We start from the raw sequence: 22202 nt of genomic DNA on the forward strand, positions 1-22202 counted from the left end.
CCAGTAGTTGAGCACCCTAACTTCGCGCTTCTCAAAATCCTACATGAAAATTTCAAATCACTCCCAATTTTTTATAGCAGATTACTTGGTAAGGCCCCTACTTATAACTATGGTTTTGGGGCCGCATCATCAAATATGATGCCACATCAGCATGCTTTTTGCCAAGGTGTCCAAAACAACTAAAAAAAAAGTGATGCTGATACTTGTGCACCAAGTCATGCTTTATTGGTGCGCAACTGTGACATCACATGATTTGTTGTTTTTTAGATATAGGGATATATTTCATTCAATTATGGGTAGTCATCATCAACAATAACAACTTTGAAGTCACAACTATTGATACAATATTGTCAAATTCAACAAGTATGAACACTAAATCAACAAGTACACTTACAACTATTAAAACATGCTCAACTAAAAATCCTCTCCCTACCACATCGATACCCCTCCCTCCAAGCTCATTGGTTTTTGAATTTTGGCACATGATTTACTTAATACACTATAAACAATACAAATGACATTTAAAATAGGCAATTACTTACAATCAATAAAAGTCTTTATTATCTTTCATCTATGTACGGAATCCGCTATGCTGCCTATTTAATTACTACACATTTGGACTCTGAAACTGTGTTGGCCCAAGAACCCATCATCAAGATCCAAATCGACGGCCCTCCTCCAATGCTTTCAAACAGGGCAAAACGTATGAGTCACGATCCCAAATCCCAATTATTGCACTAAAGATGCGCCCTGACACCCCCCACGAGGCTTAAAAAACCTGCACAATTCCTCCATCGGGCGGATTGCAGAGCTCATCGCAGTCATCCGTGAAGGTACGATTTGTTTTGCTAAACACAAAAGTGGATGAAGTGGCTAGTGGGGCCGGCTTCTTCTTCTGCTTCTTTGTTATAAATCTGGGTAGAGCTCAGTAAGTTTTTCACAGCACTCGAAGCAAGAAAGGCATGATGGGTAGTGTTTGGATTGTTGTGCTTTGTGTTGTGGTGGGCTTACAGTTGCAGAGTGGGTTTGTGAGTGCGGGGAATGAGAGCGTTTCTAATGGAGGAGGGCTTGTGATGAATTACTACAGGGACTCGTGCCCACAGGCGGAAGAGATCATTCAGGAGCAAGTCCGTTTGCTCTACAAGCGCCACAAGAACACAGCTTTCTCCTGGTTGAGGAACATCTTCCATGACTGTGCTGTACAGGTATGAAATGAATCAGTGCAATGTGATTTGGGGTTTTTTTCTTTTTGGGTAATGGTAATGAATTGGGTGTTTTGTTTTGTGCAATGTAATGAATGAATGCACTACGATTTGGGGCATTTTTTTCTTTGGTTTTTGGTAATGTTGATGAATTGGGTGTTTTGTTTTGTACAATGTGCAGTCTTGTGATGCATCTCTTCTGCTGGATTCGACAAGGAAGAGCGTGTCGGAGAAGGAGACGGACCGGAGCTTCGGTCTGCGCAACTTTAGGTATTTGGACTCCATTAAAGAGGCGGTGGAGAGGGAGTGTCCTGGTGTGGTCTCGTGCGCCGACATTCTTGTTTTGTCGGCGAGAGATGGGATCGTGTCATTGGGCGGGCCTTTCATTCCCCTCAAGACTGGCCGGAGGGATGGACGTAAGAGCCGGGCTGATTTGTTAGAAGCTTATCTGCCTGACCACAACGACTCCATTTCCTCTGTGCTTTCTCGCTTTCAGGCCATTGGCATCGATACTCCGGGTGTCGTTGCCTTGCTAGGTATCAAATAGCACATTTTGAGTATTTTGAATTTTGATTTGTTTAGATTGTTTATTTTGAGTATTTTAAATTTTGATTTGTTTAGATTGTTCATTTTGATTCATTTGGGTTTAAACAATACATGTTTGGTTTGATTTGTTTAGGTGATTCAGTTATATGGGAGGTGGTTTGTTTGAAACAAATGGAAGTAAAACGCACATTCTAAGTTTTGATTTGTTTAGGTGGTTCATTTTTATTTTTATTTCAATCGGATGGACTTAAACAACACACTCTTAAGCGATGACTATTTCGATTATTCATTTGAATTAGTTGGACTTTAACACCACATTTTAGATTGTTCATTTGAATCAGTGAGTTTAGACAACACATTCTAAGATCTGATTTATTTAAGTGGCTCATTTGAATTGGATGGACTGAAACAACAAATTACAAGATCTGACATGTCTAGGTGGCTTATTTTTATCGGCTGGACTTAAACAACACACTCTTAAGTGTTGACTTATATCGATTATTCATTTGAATTAGTTGGACTTTAACACCACATTTTAGATTGTTCATTTGAATCAGTGAGTTTAGACAACACATTCTAAGATCTGATTTATTTAAGTGGCTCATTTGAATTGGATGGACTGAAACAACAAATTACAAGATCTGACATGTCTAGGTGGCTTATTTTTATCGGCTGGACTTAAACAACACATTCTAAGTTTTGACTTGTTAAGGTAGCTCATTTGAAACAAATGTGCTCAAACAATACAAGCTCTAAGCTTTGAGTTGTTTAGGTGGTTAATTTGAATCAGCTGGATTTAAACAATACAAGTTTTGACTTGTTTAGGTAGCTCATCAATGGGGTTTAAACAACACACTCTAAATTTAAATTTAGATTCTTTTAGGTGACAGTTAAATTGGTTGCCTTAACAAACACATTCTAAGTTTTGACTTGTTTAGATTGTCCATTTGAATCAGCTGGGCTTATTAAACAACACATTCTAAGATATGAGTTGCTTATAAGGTGGCTCTTTCAAGCTTAAGCAACGTATTCTAAGATTTATTTAATTGTACTTAAACACATTTAATCAATTGTACTTAAAGTTTTGACTCCATTAAATGGTTCTTTTGAATCCATAAAGTTTTGATTTGTTTACACATTTGATATCCATCTATCGGCATGATTTAAGAAGAACCACTTAAACAAATAGAAACATAAAATGTGTGATTTAAGATAAACCATTTAAACAAATCAAAACTTAAAATATATTATTTACACCTAGATCTTACAACTGGTAATTGAAACTACTACTCTCACAGGTGCTCACAGCGTTGGCAGGACACACTGTGTGAAACTGGTTCACAGGTTGTACCCCCAAGTAGACCAAACGCTAGACCCGGGGCACGTAGAACACATGCTGAAGAAATGCCCAGACGCCATCCCCAACCCCAAGGCCGTGCAGTATGTTCGAAATGACCGGGGGACGCCCATGAAACTAGACAACAACTACTACCGTAATCTCATGGAGAACAAAGGTCTTCTCATAGTAGACCAGCAGCTCTATGCAGATCCAAGAACCAGTCCATATGTAAAGAAGATGGCCAAGAAGCAAGACTACTTCTTCAAGAAGTTTTCCAAGGCCATTACTATACTTTCTGAGAACAATCCTCTCACAGGCACTCGTGGAGAAATCCGCAGGCAATGCTTCAGAGCTAATAAACTTCACCTTAACCAGAGATGAAAAAAAACTAGAAGACCCGTGAGCTGTCCTGTGCTTTTGGGCTTGGGCCACCCGAGTGGACAGAATAGCATCATGGTCTTTTGCTTTTACCTGTTTTATGTAATGTGCTTCTGCACTGTGCACGCATCACTGCATTTTTCAGCCTCTTTTTCTGAAAGGTGTAGGTGTGGCCGTGTCTTTTAAAGGGATATGAAACTGCGTTAATGTTTAGTGGAGAAATAAGGTGGAAGCATTTCTAAAAGTATTTGTATCTGTCACAAGTGCCTTGAATGAGTGCGAACAAGTGGTGTATGAGAGCGACGTTGGGTCACCATGCATTCATTGCTGGATTATCTTATATTGACTGTAAGTTTTTGTAAGGGTCAAATTTGCAGAGGGTATTTTAAATTATATACAATATAACTCACTTTAATAGACTACACTTTGATTGTAAGTTTTTTATAATGGCGAAATTTGCATATTTATGTCAATTATTATTTAGTTTTGGCTCATTTTTAGAGAATGTTTAAAATTAAATACAATATGATTCATTTTTATGGTGAAATTTGTATATCTATGTTAATTTCCGTTTTGTTTTGGTTCATTAGGGGAAGTGTATCAGACCATGTTCCAATTATTGTTCATTCTTTTCTCACCCAATCCCCCAATTACTAACTTCAAATAAACCAAAAACATGATAACTAAAAGCTCATTAATAAATTTCACATGTACCAATAGCCACCCACTTTTACTTTTGGTAGTTAGAATTTGTAGACTTTTAAGTGGAGGAGTTATGCAACTTTATTGGTACCCATAGTGTACTATTATTGGGGCTTTTGTGCATAAATATTGATAATTTTTGAGGTGGTTGTAGTGCATGGTTATTGGGGCATCTTTAAGTAGGTATTTGGTGACACTTTGAAATGACCACTTTTTGACCCTTGTATGCAAAATAGATCACACTATCTAGAAGCTAAAACAATAGCTATAAGTAGTTAAGTTGCATGAGAAGAAGAGAAAAATTGTCAAAATTCGATGTATTGTTTGGAATCTATGGGTGAGCGAGGTTAGCTATCATCATTATTGGTACATGCTCCTGCTACAAGTGTTTTAAATTAGATGCAATGTGATACATTTTTCTTTTAAGTTTGAGTCTTATGTTTGTATCTCCTAGACTAGATTTGTAATGGTACTTTTCCCCTATGATTAATTTAGTATTTGCAGCGGATTAAATAAATCAAATATTAAGTTTACTTAAGATAAATAATTTAAAAGAAAGGTATATACATCAATAATCAATAAAAGAAAGGTATATACATCAATAATCAATAATAAAACATTGAGATAAAAATTTGCAGCAATAAAATATTAGGGCAATGACAATATGAAATTGATTAATACATATCTCTAAATCATAGAGATGCTGCTTTCTTGCACGTAGCGGATTAGTTATAGGTATAGGGTTTCCAGGCAAGGGAGCACTCCAGGAGGACACGGTTCTTTACACAGAACCCCACATGCCTTCACGACATGAAATAAACACGGTTCTTACACAGAACCCCACATGCCTTCACAACATGAAATAAACACAGCCCTGGCCAGGACACTCCCGGATGTACGTTGTACTCCGGGTTGGACACACACTGTATGCCCCTTCTCCAATGCCCACTGCCCACCCACTAGACCTTAACTATCCCCTCTTGTGCTTCCTTTAATTTATCCTTCTCTTCCCTTCTTCTCCCATCTGCACCTTTTTTATTAATTCATATGTTTATATAATTTCACAAGGGTGTTTACCAAAAATCACACCCTTTCATTATAATAATATTTTTTAATTGCTTTGATTTATATATTCTTTTATTAAAAATTCTTTCACGAGAAAAAGTCCCATAACAAGATTTGCTTACAAGTTTTTGTAATGGTGAAATTTGCATACCCATCTTAATTCCCATTTAGTTTTGGCTCATCTTTAGAGAGTGTTTTAAATTATATACGATGTGACTTACTTTTATGGTGAAATTTGCAATATCCATATTAATTGCCATTTAGTTTTGGCTCATTACAAGTGTTTTAAATTATATAGGATGTGAAACATTTTAATGTTAAGTTTAGGTCTTATATTTGTATCCCCTAGACTAGACTTGATTGTAAGTTCTTAAAAGGTGAAATTTGCATACCCATGTTAATTATCATTTTAGATTTGGCTCATATTTAGGGGAAGAGCACAAGTTATTGTCCATGTTCCAATAACTGTTCATTCCTTTCACACTAAACCCCCAAATTACTAACTTAAAAAATAAGTGGCTATTGGCACATGTGAAATTTATTAATGGGCTTTTAGTTATTTGTTTGGCTCATTTGTGCACCTTTATTGGTGCCCATAGTGCATGACTACTGGGGCATTTGTGCGTAAGTATTGGCAATTTTAAGTGCACAGTTATTGTGGCATCTTAAAATATCGGGCGACACTTTGAAATGCGTACTTTCTAGCCCTTGCATGCATAATGGATCCTACAACATGCATTATTACTACCCAAAAGCCAAAACAATAGCTATAAGTAGTTAAGTCACATGCAGAGACCACAAAATAAATTGTCAAAATCCAATGTACCGTTTAGAATATGTGGGTATGTGAAGTTAGCTATAACTGTTATTGATATGCTTCCCCTCGAGAGTGTCTTAAATTATAAGTTTTTTGTAATGATGATATTTGTATACCCATGTCGATTTTTATTTAGTTTTAGCTCACCTTTAGAATGCGTTTTAAATTATATAAAATGTGACACTTTTATGTTAAGTTTGAATTTTTTTCTTATTTTATCTTTAATGATTGTCTTATACATATTTTATATATGTTTTAATGTTTTTATATAATCTTATTTTTATTTATACTTCTATATATTTATATTTGATTTTAAAATTTGATGTTTTTTATTTTAAATTATTTTACAATATATAGTGACAATTTTATATGGTAATTATTTAATTTGAAACTTAAAAATTCAAATTCAAATTATCTTGAATATCAAAATATAATAAATTGTCGCATGAAAGAATGCCAAATATTTTTGATTGTAGATTATCATTTGTCTCTATCCATGCATATTTTATAGATCTTGATAGGTTCCTACACTTAAATGTTGCTTATGATTCTTCTATCCTTGATGCTCTTATATAATCTACATTTCATGTTGTCGAATGGACAAACCAATCTTGCAAAAACCAGTTTATAGATCAAGTATATGAAAACAAGATATTAATAAACTTAGATTTTTGACTAGCATGTTCTTTTTATTTTTATTTTTTTTCTTATCCAATAATTAAAAAAAGATACTATCTGTTCTTATTTATTTCTATTACGGCAAGATGGACCTTGCCTAGGATAAGAATGGACCAATTATTGGATCTTGGGTGGAAATTTCTTTTACCTATTGCTTTGGGTAATCTATTACTAACAACTTCTTTCCAACTTATTTTATTGTGACTAACTCTCTTTTCTTCTTCGTGAAGAGGGTTGCAATATATCCAAATTTGATAGATCAAATCTATGAAGAGAAAGAAATAAACTTATACATAGTTTTTGATTAAGTAGGGAAGGGCCCTGAATAAAAGAAAGTACAACATCATTGCAAAGGCTCAATTAATGCATAACATTAAATGTGAATGATTTTCATTTTAAGGAATATACCTATAAAGAAGATCATGCATATTCATAACTTACAATAGGATATTTTTATATACTTAATTATCACATATGATCACAAACAATTAATGAACATTCAAATAAAGTATTGACATTTAAGTTGTATGATAACTAAACATAATAATAATATGAAAGTATACTATTAAGAAAATATCAATGAAATATTTTAATACATATGTTTGTTATTTCTATTTACAAGAAGAAAATAATGTAGGGTACAATAGATATTATAGATAGGACAATAAAAAATGAAGATTACGTTGATCAAAAAGGGGTGAACATATCAAACTAGTTTACTTACAAATCTTTAGTTATTTATCATTCTATTTCATGAAAAAATGGATTATTATATTAACTATATTATAGTTACAACATTACAAAAAAAGAAAAGAATGTTAGAGTTATATATCTTATTCATTTTGCAAACCTTAAGTCTTGTTGACTGTATTTAATTATATAGATGATAAATAATGTTTGATCTCCAAACATCATAGAGTGGACAAAATGGATATTGTGCAAGAATGAGGACATTATTTTTTTATAATTTATAATTTAATCTTTGGGAAAATTTAGATAATTAGATTATAAAAAAACATTGAATAAAGAGGTTACATTGAAAATGTCAAAAGTGAGAGTTATAAAGCATCTTCCCAATTTAAATGTTACAACCCAACATTGAATACCCTCCTAGAATTTTTCAATTCGATCATTATAAATGAATATATGACATGAAAGAGAGGTTTGAGAGGAATTACTGGTTATTCTAGGTTGCTTGATTTACCATTGAATTTTTGCTATGGCTTATGTTTTTTACTCAAAGTTTTAGGATACCACCTAGTAGCTCTCTCTCTCTCTCTCTCTCTCTCTCTCTCTCTCTCTCTCTCTCTCTCTCTCTCGCACACACACACACACACATGGGATAAATAATTGTAAGGTTTGTTTGAAGATAATTTTATGATTTTAGATTATTGTTAGTAAAAAATTAATAAATTATTTGTATAGTCTATTTTCATAGATTAATATAAGTTTATATCTTTTTAGTGGATTTTTTCTATAAGGGTTTTTTTCGTAGAGATCATAGTAGAAAGTGGAACAAAGATACATAAGTTAGAAGAACCTATTGCAAATAGCCACAAATGTGATGTAGAACATAAAACCAACTAGGTCTAATAGTATTAGGTGCATAATGTAAGGGACACATCTTGAATACCATATATATTGAAAGAAAGATATATGTCATTGAGAGACAAGAATTAAAAAAGGACAATTACAAGATAAGAGGATAAGGAAGTATATTGAGATTAGACATTGTTATATCATATTGAAAAAAGATAATATATAAAATAATAGTTTTGCGATGATTCACATTGGTAGTTAAATATTGTTTATATTAGATATGACCATCATCAAGAGAACCTTTGTGCTAGATTAAGGTTAGAATATAGAAAATTTGAGCTCTTAATGACTATAGTAGCTTCACCAGGAATCTACTAACTTCCATCTAACATATATCATTTTTTTTGTTCTTTCAATTCTTAGACATAAATTTTGATTTTAATTTTATGGAAAAGTTGAATGTTCTTAGCATACCTCCATTGCCCATTCTTCTTAAATCTTCCACTACTACTATCATAGCATTCCATAACTCATTCCTTGGGCTTACATTCTTAGCTTTTACCCTTTTTGCATTGTTCAAAGCACCTCAATCTAGAGAAAAGATGAGAATATAAAAAAATTGAGCTCTTGAGGATTGACATAGCTTCACCAAGCATTTTCTATCTTCCAATGCAAGGTTTAATTTGTTTATTCCTTTCAAATATTAATTTATTTTCCTTTAAAAAATATTATATATATATATATATATATAGAGAGAGAGAGAGAGAGAGAGAGAGAGAGAGAGAGAGAGAGAGAGAGAGAGTTTTGGTGAGGAAAAATAGGGTTTTACCAATGAAGATAATAAAACCACTAATTTTACCTACGAGACCAAAACATTGAAAGAGGGGTCAATCCAATAGATCTATCCACAATCCAAATAGGAAAAGGGCTGAAATTTTGATTAGATTCAATGGTTTTGTTGTTGGGATCCAAGAACACTAAGAGGGGGGAGGTGAATCAGTGTTCAGCCGGTATGAACAATTTTTATCCTTTTATACCAAGCATATATAAACCGGTAAACAAATAAGCATATAACAAGAAGCAAATAAACCATCCACATAAATGAACACCATAACACACAAAATTTATACGTGGAAAACCTCAATGAGGAAAAACCACAGTGGGATTTGTGACCCACAATATTAGTTCACTGACCACATGAAAAGATATTACATATAATAGGGGCTTGCACATGTAGGAAGGCACACTGCTTAGAGCATACTGCTCATCACTAAAGAGCCTCACTAACTACAAACTTTCTGCTAAAGTAAATTACTGAAAATGAACTCAAGAATGCATCTACTATGCCAAATAGAGTTTTGGTTCTGTCTCTGCTCTGTACCGGTTCATAAACCTTGAACTACTACCGATATCTCTTCTCCTCCAAGAATGCTTTCCAAGCTATCTACAAATCATTGCATGATATAACATTCGCATACAAAATGATCTTCATACATATATTCGACATCATATAGTTCTTCTATATTCTCCTATATCCACACATTTCATATATATATATATATATATCATATCTTACAAAATAACCTAGCAGACTGACCTATATACTTATTACAAATGATATGCCTTATGTCGGCTTACAAAACATTTACAAAAGGTATTCAATGTTCGGCCTTGACAAAATTTACAAAATGATTTATTAAGTAAATCCTCCTTGATGTTGGCCTCCAATGAAGTATTTATGCTGGTGTCGGTGCTGGTGCCGGTGCTGGTGTAGCCCTGAATGCTCCAAAGCCGGTATCTACCGGTATATGCCTCCTAGTGCCGGTATATGACTTCCATCTGATCTTGTTGCCATCAATGACAAAAAAATGAATCCAATGAGTGTAAATTACCAACAATCTCCCCCTTTGGCATTGATGGCAACACTCATGTGAAAAATGGATTCCCTGTTGGTATGCTCCCCTTGAGAAATACACTCCATCTGATCTCCTTCCCATGTGATTTATCTGGTATTCTCTGATATTTTTAACATATATGCATACTCCCACTTTGACATTAATGCCAAAGACCGGTGAAAGAATTGAAAGAGTAAAAGAATACTGTTAGTTTCACTGGAGCTTAGTCATCTTCAAGATTTCTGGGTATGCCTTTTGCAATAACTGAAGATATGTATCCCAGCCGGATTTGAAAGTATCATAAATAGATGCAAGTCCACTTAGTAAGTGGGCAAGTGTTTCTTTCGCTTGGATATCTGCCGGTGTGGGTTTAGCTATCATGTCCATGCACTCTCTCTTATGAACACCCAATGAATCTAGTCTAGGACTTACCAATCCTCTTAGATTTCTTGCTCTTCGCATGATTTTATCTCTCTCCTTCTCAAAAGAAAAAATTTGGTTCTCTAAGGAAAAAATTTGTCCATCAACAGATGTGGTCAGTGCAGTTAATCCATCAAAAGAATTAGCAATTTCAACCATCTTGTCATATAACTTCTTCAATCTGCTATCTACATTAGCTGTAAGAATTTCTATGTTACAACACACTGTAGATATGTGTACATTGTTTTAAACAAACCTCAATAAGAATAAGTTTGTCCTCAATTTTCTTCTTCTCTGTTTCTATAATCTGATCAAAAGTTGTTCTTTTGTTGCTGTGAATTTATCCAAAGCCTGTCGGTCTGCAATCTGCCTCAGAGATTGAAAATTGTTGGATATGTGCTCTGTTAGAGTCTTGAGCTTACTGGAAGGGCTTGCTCCATCTTCAATCTGATAGTCAGGTATAAATTTGTGCAACGTTGTCATCGATTGATCAATTATTTCTTTATCTGTAGTACCTTCCTTTAATAATTTCTGAGTAGCCATCATCATCAATTCAGTTGGACTCAACTCAGAGACTGATTTCTTCTCAACCTGAGAAGAGTCAATTGCCAAAACCTTTGCCGGGGAATCAGTTTTACCTGTCGATATGGACTCAATTGCTTTTACCTTGTCCATCACAACCTCTTTTGCACCGGTGCCTTCGCCACTTGGTGCAGTGTCGGTTACTGCCGATGGAGTATTATCCACAGTATTTCCAATGTCCTGTACATTGCTTTGGTAAAAAATGGTTTGTGTTGGTACAAACTGTACACTCTCCCTTTGCCTCCTGTTTTCTTGAAATATCTTGAAATATCTTGAAATATCCCCAAAGTTTCTCATCTCTATCTATTCCAAGACTGGTGATTGCTTCCTTGATCTGCATACCTACCGGTATGTCATAAGCCCAAAGCTTCTTCCCTAAACCAGGTAGCTCATTCAGGAAGTAAAGCATTAAACAAACAATCAAGTTTCCATATCTAAAAGTGCCTTTCTTGATTCCTTTGATCTTACCAAGGTTTAAAATCAACTCACTCCTCATCCATTCACATAAATCATACTTCACATTGTTCCTTAGCATCTGATATGCAGCATGAATGCATGAACTAGTAATAGAATTCAATCGGTTGGATTGAGTTACCTTGTAGCCTATGATCATGCTTGCAAACTTTATATCCGTGTCAGTGATGGTGCTTATCCTCATTGATCTATTTTTGATTAAGAAAAAAGAGGTTTTAAGGGACCCGAAACCCGCTTACATAATGAAAGGTAGACAATAAAGAAACAAGACAAAACAACTGCAAAAGACCAACACAAAAACCAACAGCTAGGACAAAAATACAGCAAGGAGCCAACAAGAAATTGGCCTCCCAAACCAAGCATTACATATCAATTGAATACTTTTATAGACTCCTCGACATTCTGAACTAGAAGCATCATTTCTTTGGCCGCTTCCCTCAGATCATTGCTCTCCTGTCTCAGCTGGATATCCTCATTGATTTGTTATCAGGTGTAGCACTGGTGAGTTTCTCGACCTCTGTGTTGGAAATTTTCTTGCCAGGTTCTTGTCCGACCTTGGGTAAGAGGGTGACTGCTTTAATAGCCTCCTTCGTGATCATATAAGGCCTATCTAGCCATATAAATTCGTTGTGAACCCTGCTCAGAACGTGTCTGATAACCTCATCTTTGATTTCCGCTATGTACAAAATATCGGTTAACCCTAGATCCTCAATTGCTTTGTATTCTAGTTTGATGGTTCCGGAGTCTCCCAATACCACAGATTGATACATGCTTTTGATGTCCTCTATGCCCAAATCCTCAAGGGTGCAGTGAATGTATGCCCTCACATTTCAACATACATTACGCCATCAGGAACCCTAAAAAATGCTCCCGCAGAGTCTTCCTTTTTAGCAATTTCGGGAACCTCCTTAAATATTGGCCTTAACCTATCCTTGACTTCGACAATGGTGGGATTTGCAATGAAAGTAGGCCCTGAAGATCCATATGCCATTTCAAAAAATACCTGAAAGTGAATGCCGGTGGAAGATTGAGTGCTTCAGATAACTGCTTGAAATCCTTTCACAATGCTTTTGCTCGCTCTTAACTCGCCTTTACTTTGCTCTAAATTCTTGAATGCTCGGTGAGTGAAAATGAATTCACTTACCCCCTTTATTAGCAAATAAAACCCTAATCTTGTGTAATAAATGATTTGCCAACAACCCTATGGATGCCGGTTTCACAGTCATGTGTTGGGTGAACCTTCATCAATGATGAACACAATTCTCCAAATCTCTTTTAGATCTCCTCTTTTGGGGTACTATGCAAAATTTAGCAATGAATTTTCCAACCCCTAAGGCTTATGCTTCAGTTACCGATGGAATTTCCCGTCGGTGGAGGAGTACCCTATTCTACTGGTGGAGTTGCCGGTGTAGATCCATCTCCACTTGGTTCTTCATATTTTATAACCCATCTCTTGGTGTGATCTTGTTGTATTTCATCTACTTTCTGCTTTCCTTTCTCATTGTCTTTATCATTATTAACTAGTTGAGTTTTGCTTCTGCAATACTTAGCAATAAGACCTATTTTGTTGCATGTATAGCATGTAACATTGTTCTTTTGAATTGTATTGACATATCCGGTATCATTTCTTGACCTACAATGATTAGCAAAATGTCCAAACTTTCCACATGCATGACATTTAACATTTATTCTGCAATCTTCTGATCTATGGCCATATTTCTTGAAATTTGTGCATTCATTGGGAATAGAATTGTAGTTTTGATTTGCTTTATTTCTACATTGTTTAGCCATATGCCCAAATTTATTGCAAACAAAACATATACCATTGAATTTATAAGCATTAGATTGCCTTACCAGTTTCCTCTATTTTGATGAGTTCTGCATACCAGTTGTCTGATCTTCATTTGCAGTACCAGAGCTTTCACCTTGTACAAATCCAAGTCCTCTAGAATCATCAATCCGTCTTTGTCTTTTCAATAAGTTATCCAACTGTGCAACACTGATCCTAAACTTTTCTTTATATTGCAAGACTCACTCGCAATAGTCAGATAATCTCTCAGAGTAGTTATTTGTCTTTCAAGTTCTTGTTCATTGTTCCGGGAGTGTGCCAAATCAGTTCTCAACAAATTATTCTCATGAGTCAATCTACTACATTCATAAAATTTGTTCTTCAGAGATATAACAAGATTATATTCCTTCTACTTTCTATCCTCAATATCTTTTGATAACCTCATAGTCAGATCTTCTATTTCATTCTTCATGAGCATGTTTGCTTGACTTAGTTTCTGACATTGCTCCTTAAGTGCATTCTTCTCCTCATCATCCAGTTTTTGCAAAAGTTCTTTTCTCTTGGCTTGAGCAGATGATAACCTTTCTTGCAGGATAAAAATGAATTCATTTGCAGAATTCAATTCTTCTTGTAATTTCAAGTTCTTCATCCTTTTAGCATCATAATCCTCAAGAGCCATCTCAAGTTGCTTCTCCATAGCCATGTTCAAAGAGCAACTTCTCCATAGCCATGTTCAAAGATTCCGGTTTCAAGATCTTCTTTAAGCTGTTAAACTTCTTCTGAGGTACCAAGCTCTAATACCAATTGTTGGGATCCAAGAACACTGAGACGGGGGGGAGGGGGGCTTGAATCAGTGTTCTGTCGGTATGAACAGTTTTTATCCTTTTATACCAAGCATATATAAACCGGTAAACAAATAGGCATATAACAAGAAGCAAATAAACCGTCCACATAAATGAACACCATAACACATAGAATTTATACGTAGAAAACCTCAATGAGGAAAAACTACGGTAGGATTTGTGACCCACAATATCAGTTCACTGGCCATATGAAAAGATATTACATAGAATAGGGGCTTGCACATGCAGGAAGGCACACTGCCTAGAGCATACTGCTCATCACTAAAGATCCTCACTAACTACAAGCTTTCCGCTAAAGTAAATTACTGAAAATGAACTCAAGAATGCATCTACTATGCCAAATAAAGTTCTGTTTTTGTCTCTGCTCTGTACTAGTTCATAAACCCTGAACTACTACTGGTATCTCTTCTCCTCCAAGAATGTTTTCCAAGCTATCTACAGATCATTGCATGATATAACATTCACATACAAAATGATCTTCATACATATATTTCGTATCATACAATTCTGCTATATTCTCCTATATCCACACATTTGATATATATCTCATATCTTACAAAATAACCTAGTAGACTGACTTATATATCTATTACAAATGATATGCCTTATGTCGGGTTACAATACATTTACAAAAGGTATTCAATGTCGGCCTTGACAATATTTACAAAATGATTTATTAAGTAAATCCTCCTTGATGTCGGCTTCCAATGAAGTATTGATGCCGGTGTAGCCCTGAATGCTCCAAAATCGGTATGTTTTGATATATGCCTCCTAGTGTTGGTATATGACTTCCATTTGATCTTGTTGCCATCAATGACAACAAAATGAATCCAATGAGTGTCAATTGCCAACATTTGTTTGCCACCCTCTTTTAGTTGAAATTTGGATGTAAATTGTGAAATTAGGGTATAGCAATGGATAATTAAGATGAAACAATAAAAACAGATTGTTACGAGTATCCAACAGAGCCACAGACAGGGATCTCAGAAGAAGAAGAGAATTAGAACATGTTTCTAAAATTTTGGGTTGATTATTTGAGACCAGGTAGTAGAGAATTTCCTTGGTCCTCTGATTTTTGCTCTATCAAAATTTGAACCTATTCGTCATCATCGAGTCTATCGAGATATCTAAGTACATCTCTTGAGTCGATTCCCTGCATACAAAAGAGGAAAAAGGTTGTGGATAGGGGGTTGCCTTGGGTCAAAACCCTAATTTAGAAATTAACCTTGAAATTGAAATGATAATTGTAATGAAAATTGCAACAAGGTACTTTCCTTTAGAGGGAAAGGCTAGATTTGAAATGAAATGCTTGTAATTGAAATGTATACCTTGATGAAGCTTGCTTGAATCCTCATGCAAGGGTTTTAGGATTTCTTGTATAATGTCTTCATAGAAGGTTGATCATGGATGCCATCTTGAATGCTTGAACTTGACTTCACTTCTTCTCCAATTTTTGATGAATGTCTGATTACTTGCTCACTTGATTTTAATTTTACTAAAGTGTAGCTAGGATCATGATTTCACTTAGGTTTGAAATAAGAGGGGTAAACCTCCTTTTATACTTGACTTCTCGAAAATTATTTGAATTTTTAGAGTAGGCCAACACGGGGTCTAATTTCCTAGTCACCTAATGTGACCATTGTGAGAACCAAATTTGGGTCCTGATTGAGAGGAATAGGGCACTAGGCACCCTATTCCTGGGAATCGAGACTCAAATTTGGGGCAAAGATAGGAGAGAAGGTGAAAATATGAGCTTGTGAGGTAGTGTGAGAAAAATCAAAACAGTCATCAGACATCGAAAGTCAAAGCACCAAGGTGGGGTCTAGGTGATACAATTTACAATGCTATATACATACATACATACATACATACATACATACATATATATATATGTATGTGTATATATATATATGTATACATATATATATTTATGTATATATGTATATATATGTATGTATATGTATATATATGTATATATGTGTGTGTGTATATATATATATATATATATATATATATATATACTCTAGCGTCCTAAAATTGTACCCTTCGCAATTTTGATCGCATTTAGGGCCCTCACCTTAGTTTTCTCATCCTCACGCTTGATCTGGACCTATTTATGCCTCTACCATGCAACAGTATTCATATTATATCACATTTTACCTTGTTTGGACCCTTTGTCCTGGCCTTAAATTGGGGTAGGACCAGGGCGTGATGCCTTGGTCCTCATCAGGACCATGGCACCACACCATGGTCCTCAATTGGGCCCTAATTGAAACCCTTGGCCCTATCTCAAATTTGAGCGAGAAACCTTTCCCCATGTCAGCCTATGTCGGAAAATTAACATGTTTGACGACGGGCAAGTATATAAGGAGACTTTCCCCTCCCATTTGAACATAAGACATGTATTGAGAGAATTATAGTCAAACAATCAAGCATTCAAACATTGAAGTATTCATCATCAAGCATTTCTAGAGGTCTTGAAGGATGCATATTCTTCATCTATCCATTGTGGAGCAACATTACATCATTCATATGCAAGCATGTGTGTGTGATTAGGGTTTTGTCATTTTCATGCCATTTCATACAACATACATGATTACATTCAAGAAGCAAAGCAAATCATTATCATTCATTGCAGATCTGAAGTATATCCTTCCATCATTTTATTTCAGTATTTGCAATATTTTATTTCATGGTTGATTCCAAAAATGGGGTTTGACCTAAGGCAAGCCCCTATTCCCAACCTATTTCCCTTTTTTCCTGTGTGTAGGAAACATGTGCACAGATGTACTTCTCAGAATAAGCTTCAAACATAAAGAGAAAACAACCCTTTTTGGTATATGGAAAATTTGTAGGACTGTGTTGCCGTGCCACGGTCCCTGCTTTTTTAGGGCATTTTCATAAGGCAAATCCAAATAAGCTTATATTACTCAGATCTAGGTGCACGACAAAATCCTGAACCTGTAGCTCATTATTTTCTCATTTTTGTCTCCAATTTCAGTACTTTACCCTAAATCAACATTTCAAATTATAAAAGAGGAAATAAAAATTAATTCAATCATTTTAGTATTCAATCCTTATCTGATTTGTGACTGAATCTAGTGGTTTCCCTTTCCTCTTTTGAATGTAATGTTTCCCAAGTGAAAATTGATTTAGTGGTTTCCCCATTCTATGTTTCATATATATATATATATGTGTGTGTGTGTGTGTGTGTGTGTGTGTATATGTGTGTGTGTATGTATGTATGTGTGTGTGTGTATGTATGCATATATATATGTATGTATGTATATGTGTATATATATATATATATGTATGTATGTATATGTATATATGTATGTATGTATGTGCGTGTGTGTTTGTGTGTGTGTGTGTGTGTGTGTGTGTGTGTGTGTGTACCATAGGATCAAATAAGGCTAGGTAAAAAATTCTTATTTTAAATCATGTAGAAAAATCAATGTATGCATTCAATGTTGAATAGCTATAGAAGTAGGTCCCTATCTTGCACCAAGTTCAAGAGGAAAACAATTAGAGGTGCAAAAGAGAAATAACCCTCCTAAAAGAATTGATCAAACTAGAAGAACATAGGATCAACAGTTTTTGGTCTTTCATTTTGCAAGAGATAAAGTTGATCTAATTTAATGATCCACTTGACTATACGATGAATTTTACGACTATGCATCTTAAAATTTTACTAGGCAACATCCAACTTCCTATCTAGACACCATTTTTCTCACTAAGAGCTCCTTCCTTATAAGAGTGAGAAAGTTGGTGTGACGTCCATCCCATACATTAATATTATTTCCAATCACAAGACTCTCCTTCCTCATGAAGGGGGTATTCCTTTAGATGCTCCCCCACTCCATTATTTTACCATGAGCAAGAGTGATTCAATTCCACAACCATCACTAGAGTGTAACACATGCTAACTCAAATACAACTTATTCACATTTATAGCAAGTATTTTTAAACCATCATAGGTTTGTGTTTACTCTTCTCCTCTATCTTTCTAAAACCCTAAACTCATTAGTGGCCCCTAAAACCCCATTGAAAAATTGACTCTCACTTCTTTCCCCATCTATTATTGAGTAAAACTCATCATTGATGTATGTACTCTTGAGTGGAGATTCTATCAAAATATATGGAGGTTAATATATGTCAATAAATAATTGGCCAAATTTTTGGTGATGTGCCATTGAATCCCACTAGTTATATGGGTTAGGCTCTATGGGTGGGAAAAAAAGAAAAATAAAGAAAAACAAAAATATTCACTCTTAAGAGATGAAATTCAAATCCAAATCAAAGCAAGTACATGTCATATTTAAAGGAAAATAGCTAAACCACTCTATAAGCTCAAGATGTTCCCACTTAATCTTATTTCTTTCTATTATAATACACTTTCAAAGTCATTCTAGATGGAGCTTTGAGATAGCATGTATTTTATCCTTTTTCTTATTGCACCTAGGAAATAAGATGGACTAATACTACCAAAATACCCTAGAGAAATTAAGCTAACTAACATACAATAGAGATAAAAAAAATAAAAAATAACATCATCTAATACAACACAGATTATAACATCCATACACATGATATACACATATCCAACATGAACATAAGCATGAAAGTATAATCATATAATCTCATAGCACAAGTGGAATAAACACAACTCAATATCTAACTATCTTCCCCAGGGTATCTCAACACCATTACTTATGTAACATAAATATATATCATCACATTCACTAACCATAATTTACATTGCTTCCTAATCATTTACTTCATTAATGCATCGAGGATATTATTTTGCTTAACTATCGTGAAGTAAACATAGCATATCCCATTAATCCATTTTAGTTTCATTTTAAAGCACCAATGCCAAGTGTTCCTAATCCCCAATTACTCATTCATCATCTAACACCATTATTTGATTTCCAATATGATCTATCACATTAGTAACCCATCTCCTTAAACACATCAAACATCAATATGATACTAAGTGCACATCAATAGAATCAACTACATTATTTCTATTAATGAATCATTAAATCCCAAATATAATAAGAATACATCAATATGTCTTACTACAAGAGTCATTTCCATACCCTATTATTCATCTATCATTACATTTACATCAAGGAGCATAGATCTCAAGTACAAGTACAATGATCTCAAGAAATCTACAATACAACACCATATAAATCATGTACATCCATTTGCTACAATACTCATCCATAAGCTGAAGAGATAAGAATCCACGTCCACACATAAAAGCATCCAACGAAGAACATCCCAATGGAAGAAGGCATCAAACCACCCGACCATGTGGAACCAAAAGAACCACCCCCATGCTAGGAGATGACATAAGGTCCCACACACACACTAGACCTAGGCTGACACCTAACCACCAAAGAGACTCAACAACTCAAGAAACACAACAAAGAAGCAATCAAATGAAATAAGCCAAATCACATCACAAGGTTAATCATAAACATAGAAACTCCCAAAGGCATATTAACAATCAAGTCATAAGGAACAAGAACACATGTAGGGAAAGAGTGTCATCACATACTATCCTCACGAAGAAGGTATCACCTTAATAGACATGTCAAAGTATGTTATCCTCGCAAAAAAGGTATCACCCTGATAGACATGTGGAACTGTGGCTCAACGCATGCGAGAAACAAGGGAGTATGCTTTTTCCATCTCTATGGTCTTCCCAACCTTATCCCAAAACATCCTCCCTAGGACTAAGCATTGGGGCCCAAACACTATTCATTGTATTGATTAAATAAATCCTAATTATCCCAACCACCTAATTAATTATTAAGGTTATCACTTGATTACATAAGGAAAACTTTCACTAGCCCCCATAAGTCTAGACCCACAATTTTCCTTTCAAGGAACCACTTGGTGGCTTATTCTCACATGACCCTGACCGACATATGAAATACCACTCCCCCTAACCATGTTCCAAGACCTTAGGGTAACAAAAGTAAAATGATACAACAATAAATTGAGGCTCACTCAATCCACATAATAACAACCATATATAACATATTTCATTTTGAAACAACAACCAAAGCCATAATGCAAATAACATTAAGTATTCAAGAGCCTCAATAATCAATCGCAAAATGCAACACAATGTTGTCCATTTGGAGGAATTGATTATGTGTTGCAATGATGTTTTGTCATTGATGCCAACACTAGCTGTTTGGATGCTTTACCGACACCCTTCTGGTCCCGGTAGGTTGAGTGGTTTTTGGTTGGTTTGGATCCGACATGATCTAGTTGTTAGGATAAACAGTGAATAACTGAGAGGGGGGAGGGGAATCAGTTGTTAATAGACTATATCAATTAAACCACTTTATAACCTTTAACTGGAGCACATAAATATTGAATACTGGGATAGCAGAAATAAATACCAGTAAGCAATAAAACTTAAGAATGAAACAAAGAATGAACACAATGAAACATACCACATAACACCAATGTTTGTACATGGAAAACCCGAAAAGGGAAAAACTACGTTGGGAAGCCTACCCACAATCAAATGATACTTCTGCAGAAAGTATGTGATACAATGAGGGGCCTGCACATGCAGGAAGGCACATTACCTAGAGCATACTGCTCATTCCAAAAGAGTCTCACTGACTATAGAGAGATTATAACTACCTCGAGATAATTGGACAACAATCCAAAAGAATGAACTGCCAGAGATAGCATCAACCATGCCTGATTACAGTCTCGGTTAAGCTCAATATCGGAGGCCTTTGACCTCTTCTTTAAACCCAATTCGATCCTCAATGATCAACCAAAATCTCCTTCTTATATGATATTACATTTCCATTCCCATTCATGATCTACAATGAGATCTTACATCAATTTATACCAACCCTAAGGCCTAAACCAATTAGATCGACTGCCTAAAAGATATTACAATAATATCATTACATACATCCATATTACAATGATATGCTATGTCGTCTTGAGACCAAAACAACAATAATCAATCCATAAATCATCCCAATAACGTGTAGAGAACACGTTAACATGATACTAGTACATAACCTAGATAGGTACTAGACTTAATCTAGGTCCACCACACCAAATTGATGTCTTCAATCAATTGAGGCATGATCAAAGAACATCTTCAACAACCTGAAATCCATCTAGAAGCCACACCAACACCACTTATGCATTCTCAATGAAAGATCTGTCGGTTAAACCTTAAACCCATGCCGATAAGGGTTTACAAGAGTGCATGATAGCATCAATCACCAAGTCAATACCAACTGACCAAAACATACTCCAGGAACATGTAACACATAAAATCAAACATACTCCATAAAATCAAACATACTCCATTGATCCAAACATGCTAGAAATGTCCAATCGATAGTCCCTTCTACCGGTAAGACTAGATCTTCTGTCGGTAACCAAAACCTATTTGCCGGTAACCAATAATGACAGCTAGTGTTGACATCAATGACAAAACATCAATGCAACACATAATCAATTCATTCATAATTCCAACAATCTCCCCCTTTGACATTCATGATAACACTAGATGTAAAAAACATCTAAGTATCAAGAAATGCCAAACAAGTCTCCCCCTGTTGAAGACAACCAACAATATCTTGAATATCAATAACTCTCTCCCTATGAATAATATTTTTGTAAAGTTTTGAATTTTTTTTTTACATCACTATCACTCCCCCTTTGACATCAATGCCAGAAATCTGACAAAAATATCAAAGAAATGATATAAGCTTTTGAATCTCAAAGCTGACTACTCCCCCTAAGTAGTAGCACCACTCATCAGTGTCAGAATGAATAGTATCTCTGATAATGCATGTCGGACTGATTGCAAACTGCATCAATCAAGTCTCTTCAGGAGGGGTAGAAACTCC

At 35.0% G+C, this 22202-nt stretch overlaps 1 protein-coding gene across 1 annotated transcript; it reads left to right on the forward strand.

Moving 5' to 3' along the window:
• The first annotated feature begins 841 nt into the window (after positions 1–841).
• On the forward strand, positions 842–3887 carry LOC131080088 (peroxidase 42). Its single transcript, XM_058018185.2, has 3 exons — positions 842–1205; positions 1384–1738; positions 3047–3887. Exons 1-3 carry the CDS (start codon positions 963–965, stop codon positions 3466–3468), a joined length of 1020 nt encoding a protein of 339 aa, XP_057874168.1. The 5' UTR covers positions 842–962; the 3' UTR covers positions 3469–3887.
• Positions 3888–22202: the final 18315 nt, after the last annotated feature.

This window comes from Cryptomeria japonica, chromosome 9, assembly GCF_030272615.1.
Source record: "Cryptomeria japonica chromosome 9, Sugi_1.0, whole genome shotgun sequence".
In the NCBI taxonomy this organism is placed as follows: Eukaryota; Viridiplantae; Streptophyta; class Pinopsida; order Cupressales; family Cupressaceae; genus Cryptomeria; species Cryptomeria japonica.

Bases quoted from the DNA above. Each gene is read 5' to 3' on its own strand.
- LOC131080088 (XM_058018185.2), top strand. From the start codon at position 963: ATGATGGGTAGTGTTTGGATTGTTGTGCTTTGTGTTGTGGTGGGCTTA. The intron at 1,206-1,383 runs GTATGAAATGAA...TACAATGTGCAG, and splicing joins TCCATGACTGTGCTGTACAG to TCTTGTGATGCATCTCTTCT. The intron at 1,739-3,046 runs GTATCAAATAGC...CTACTCTCACAG, and splicing joins GGGTGTCGTTGCCTTGCTAG to GTGCTCACAGCGTTGGCAGG.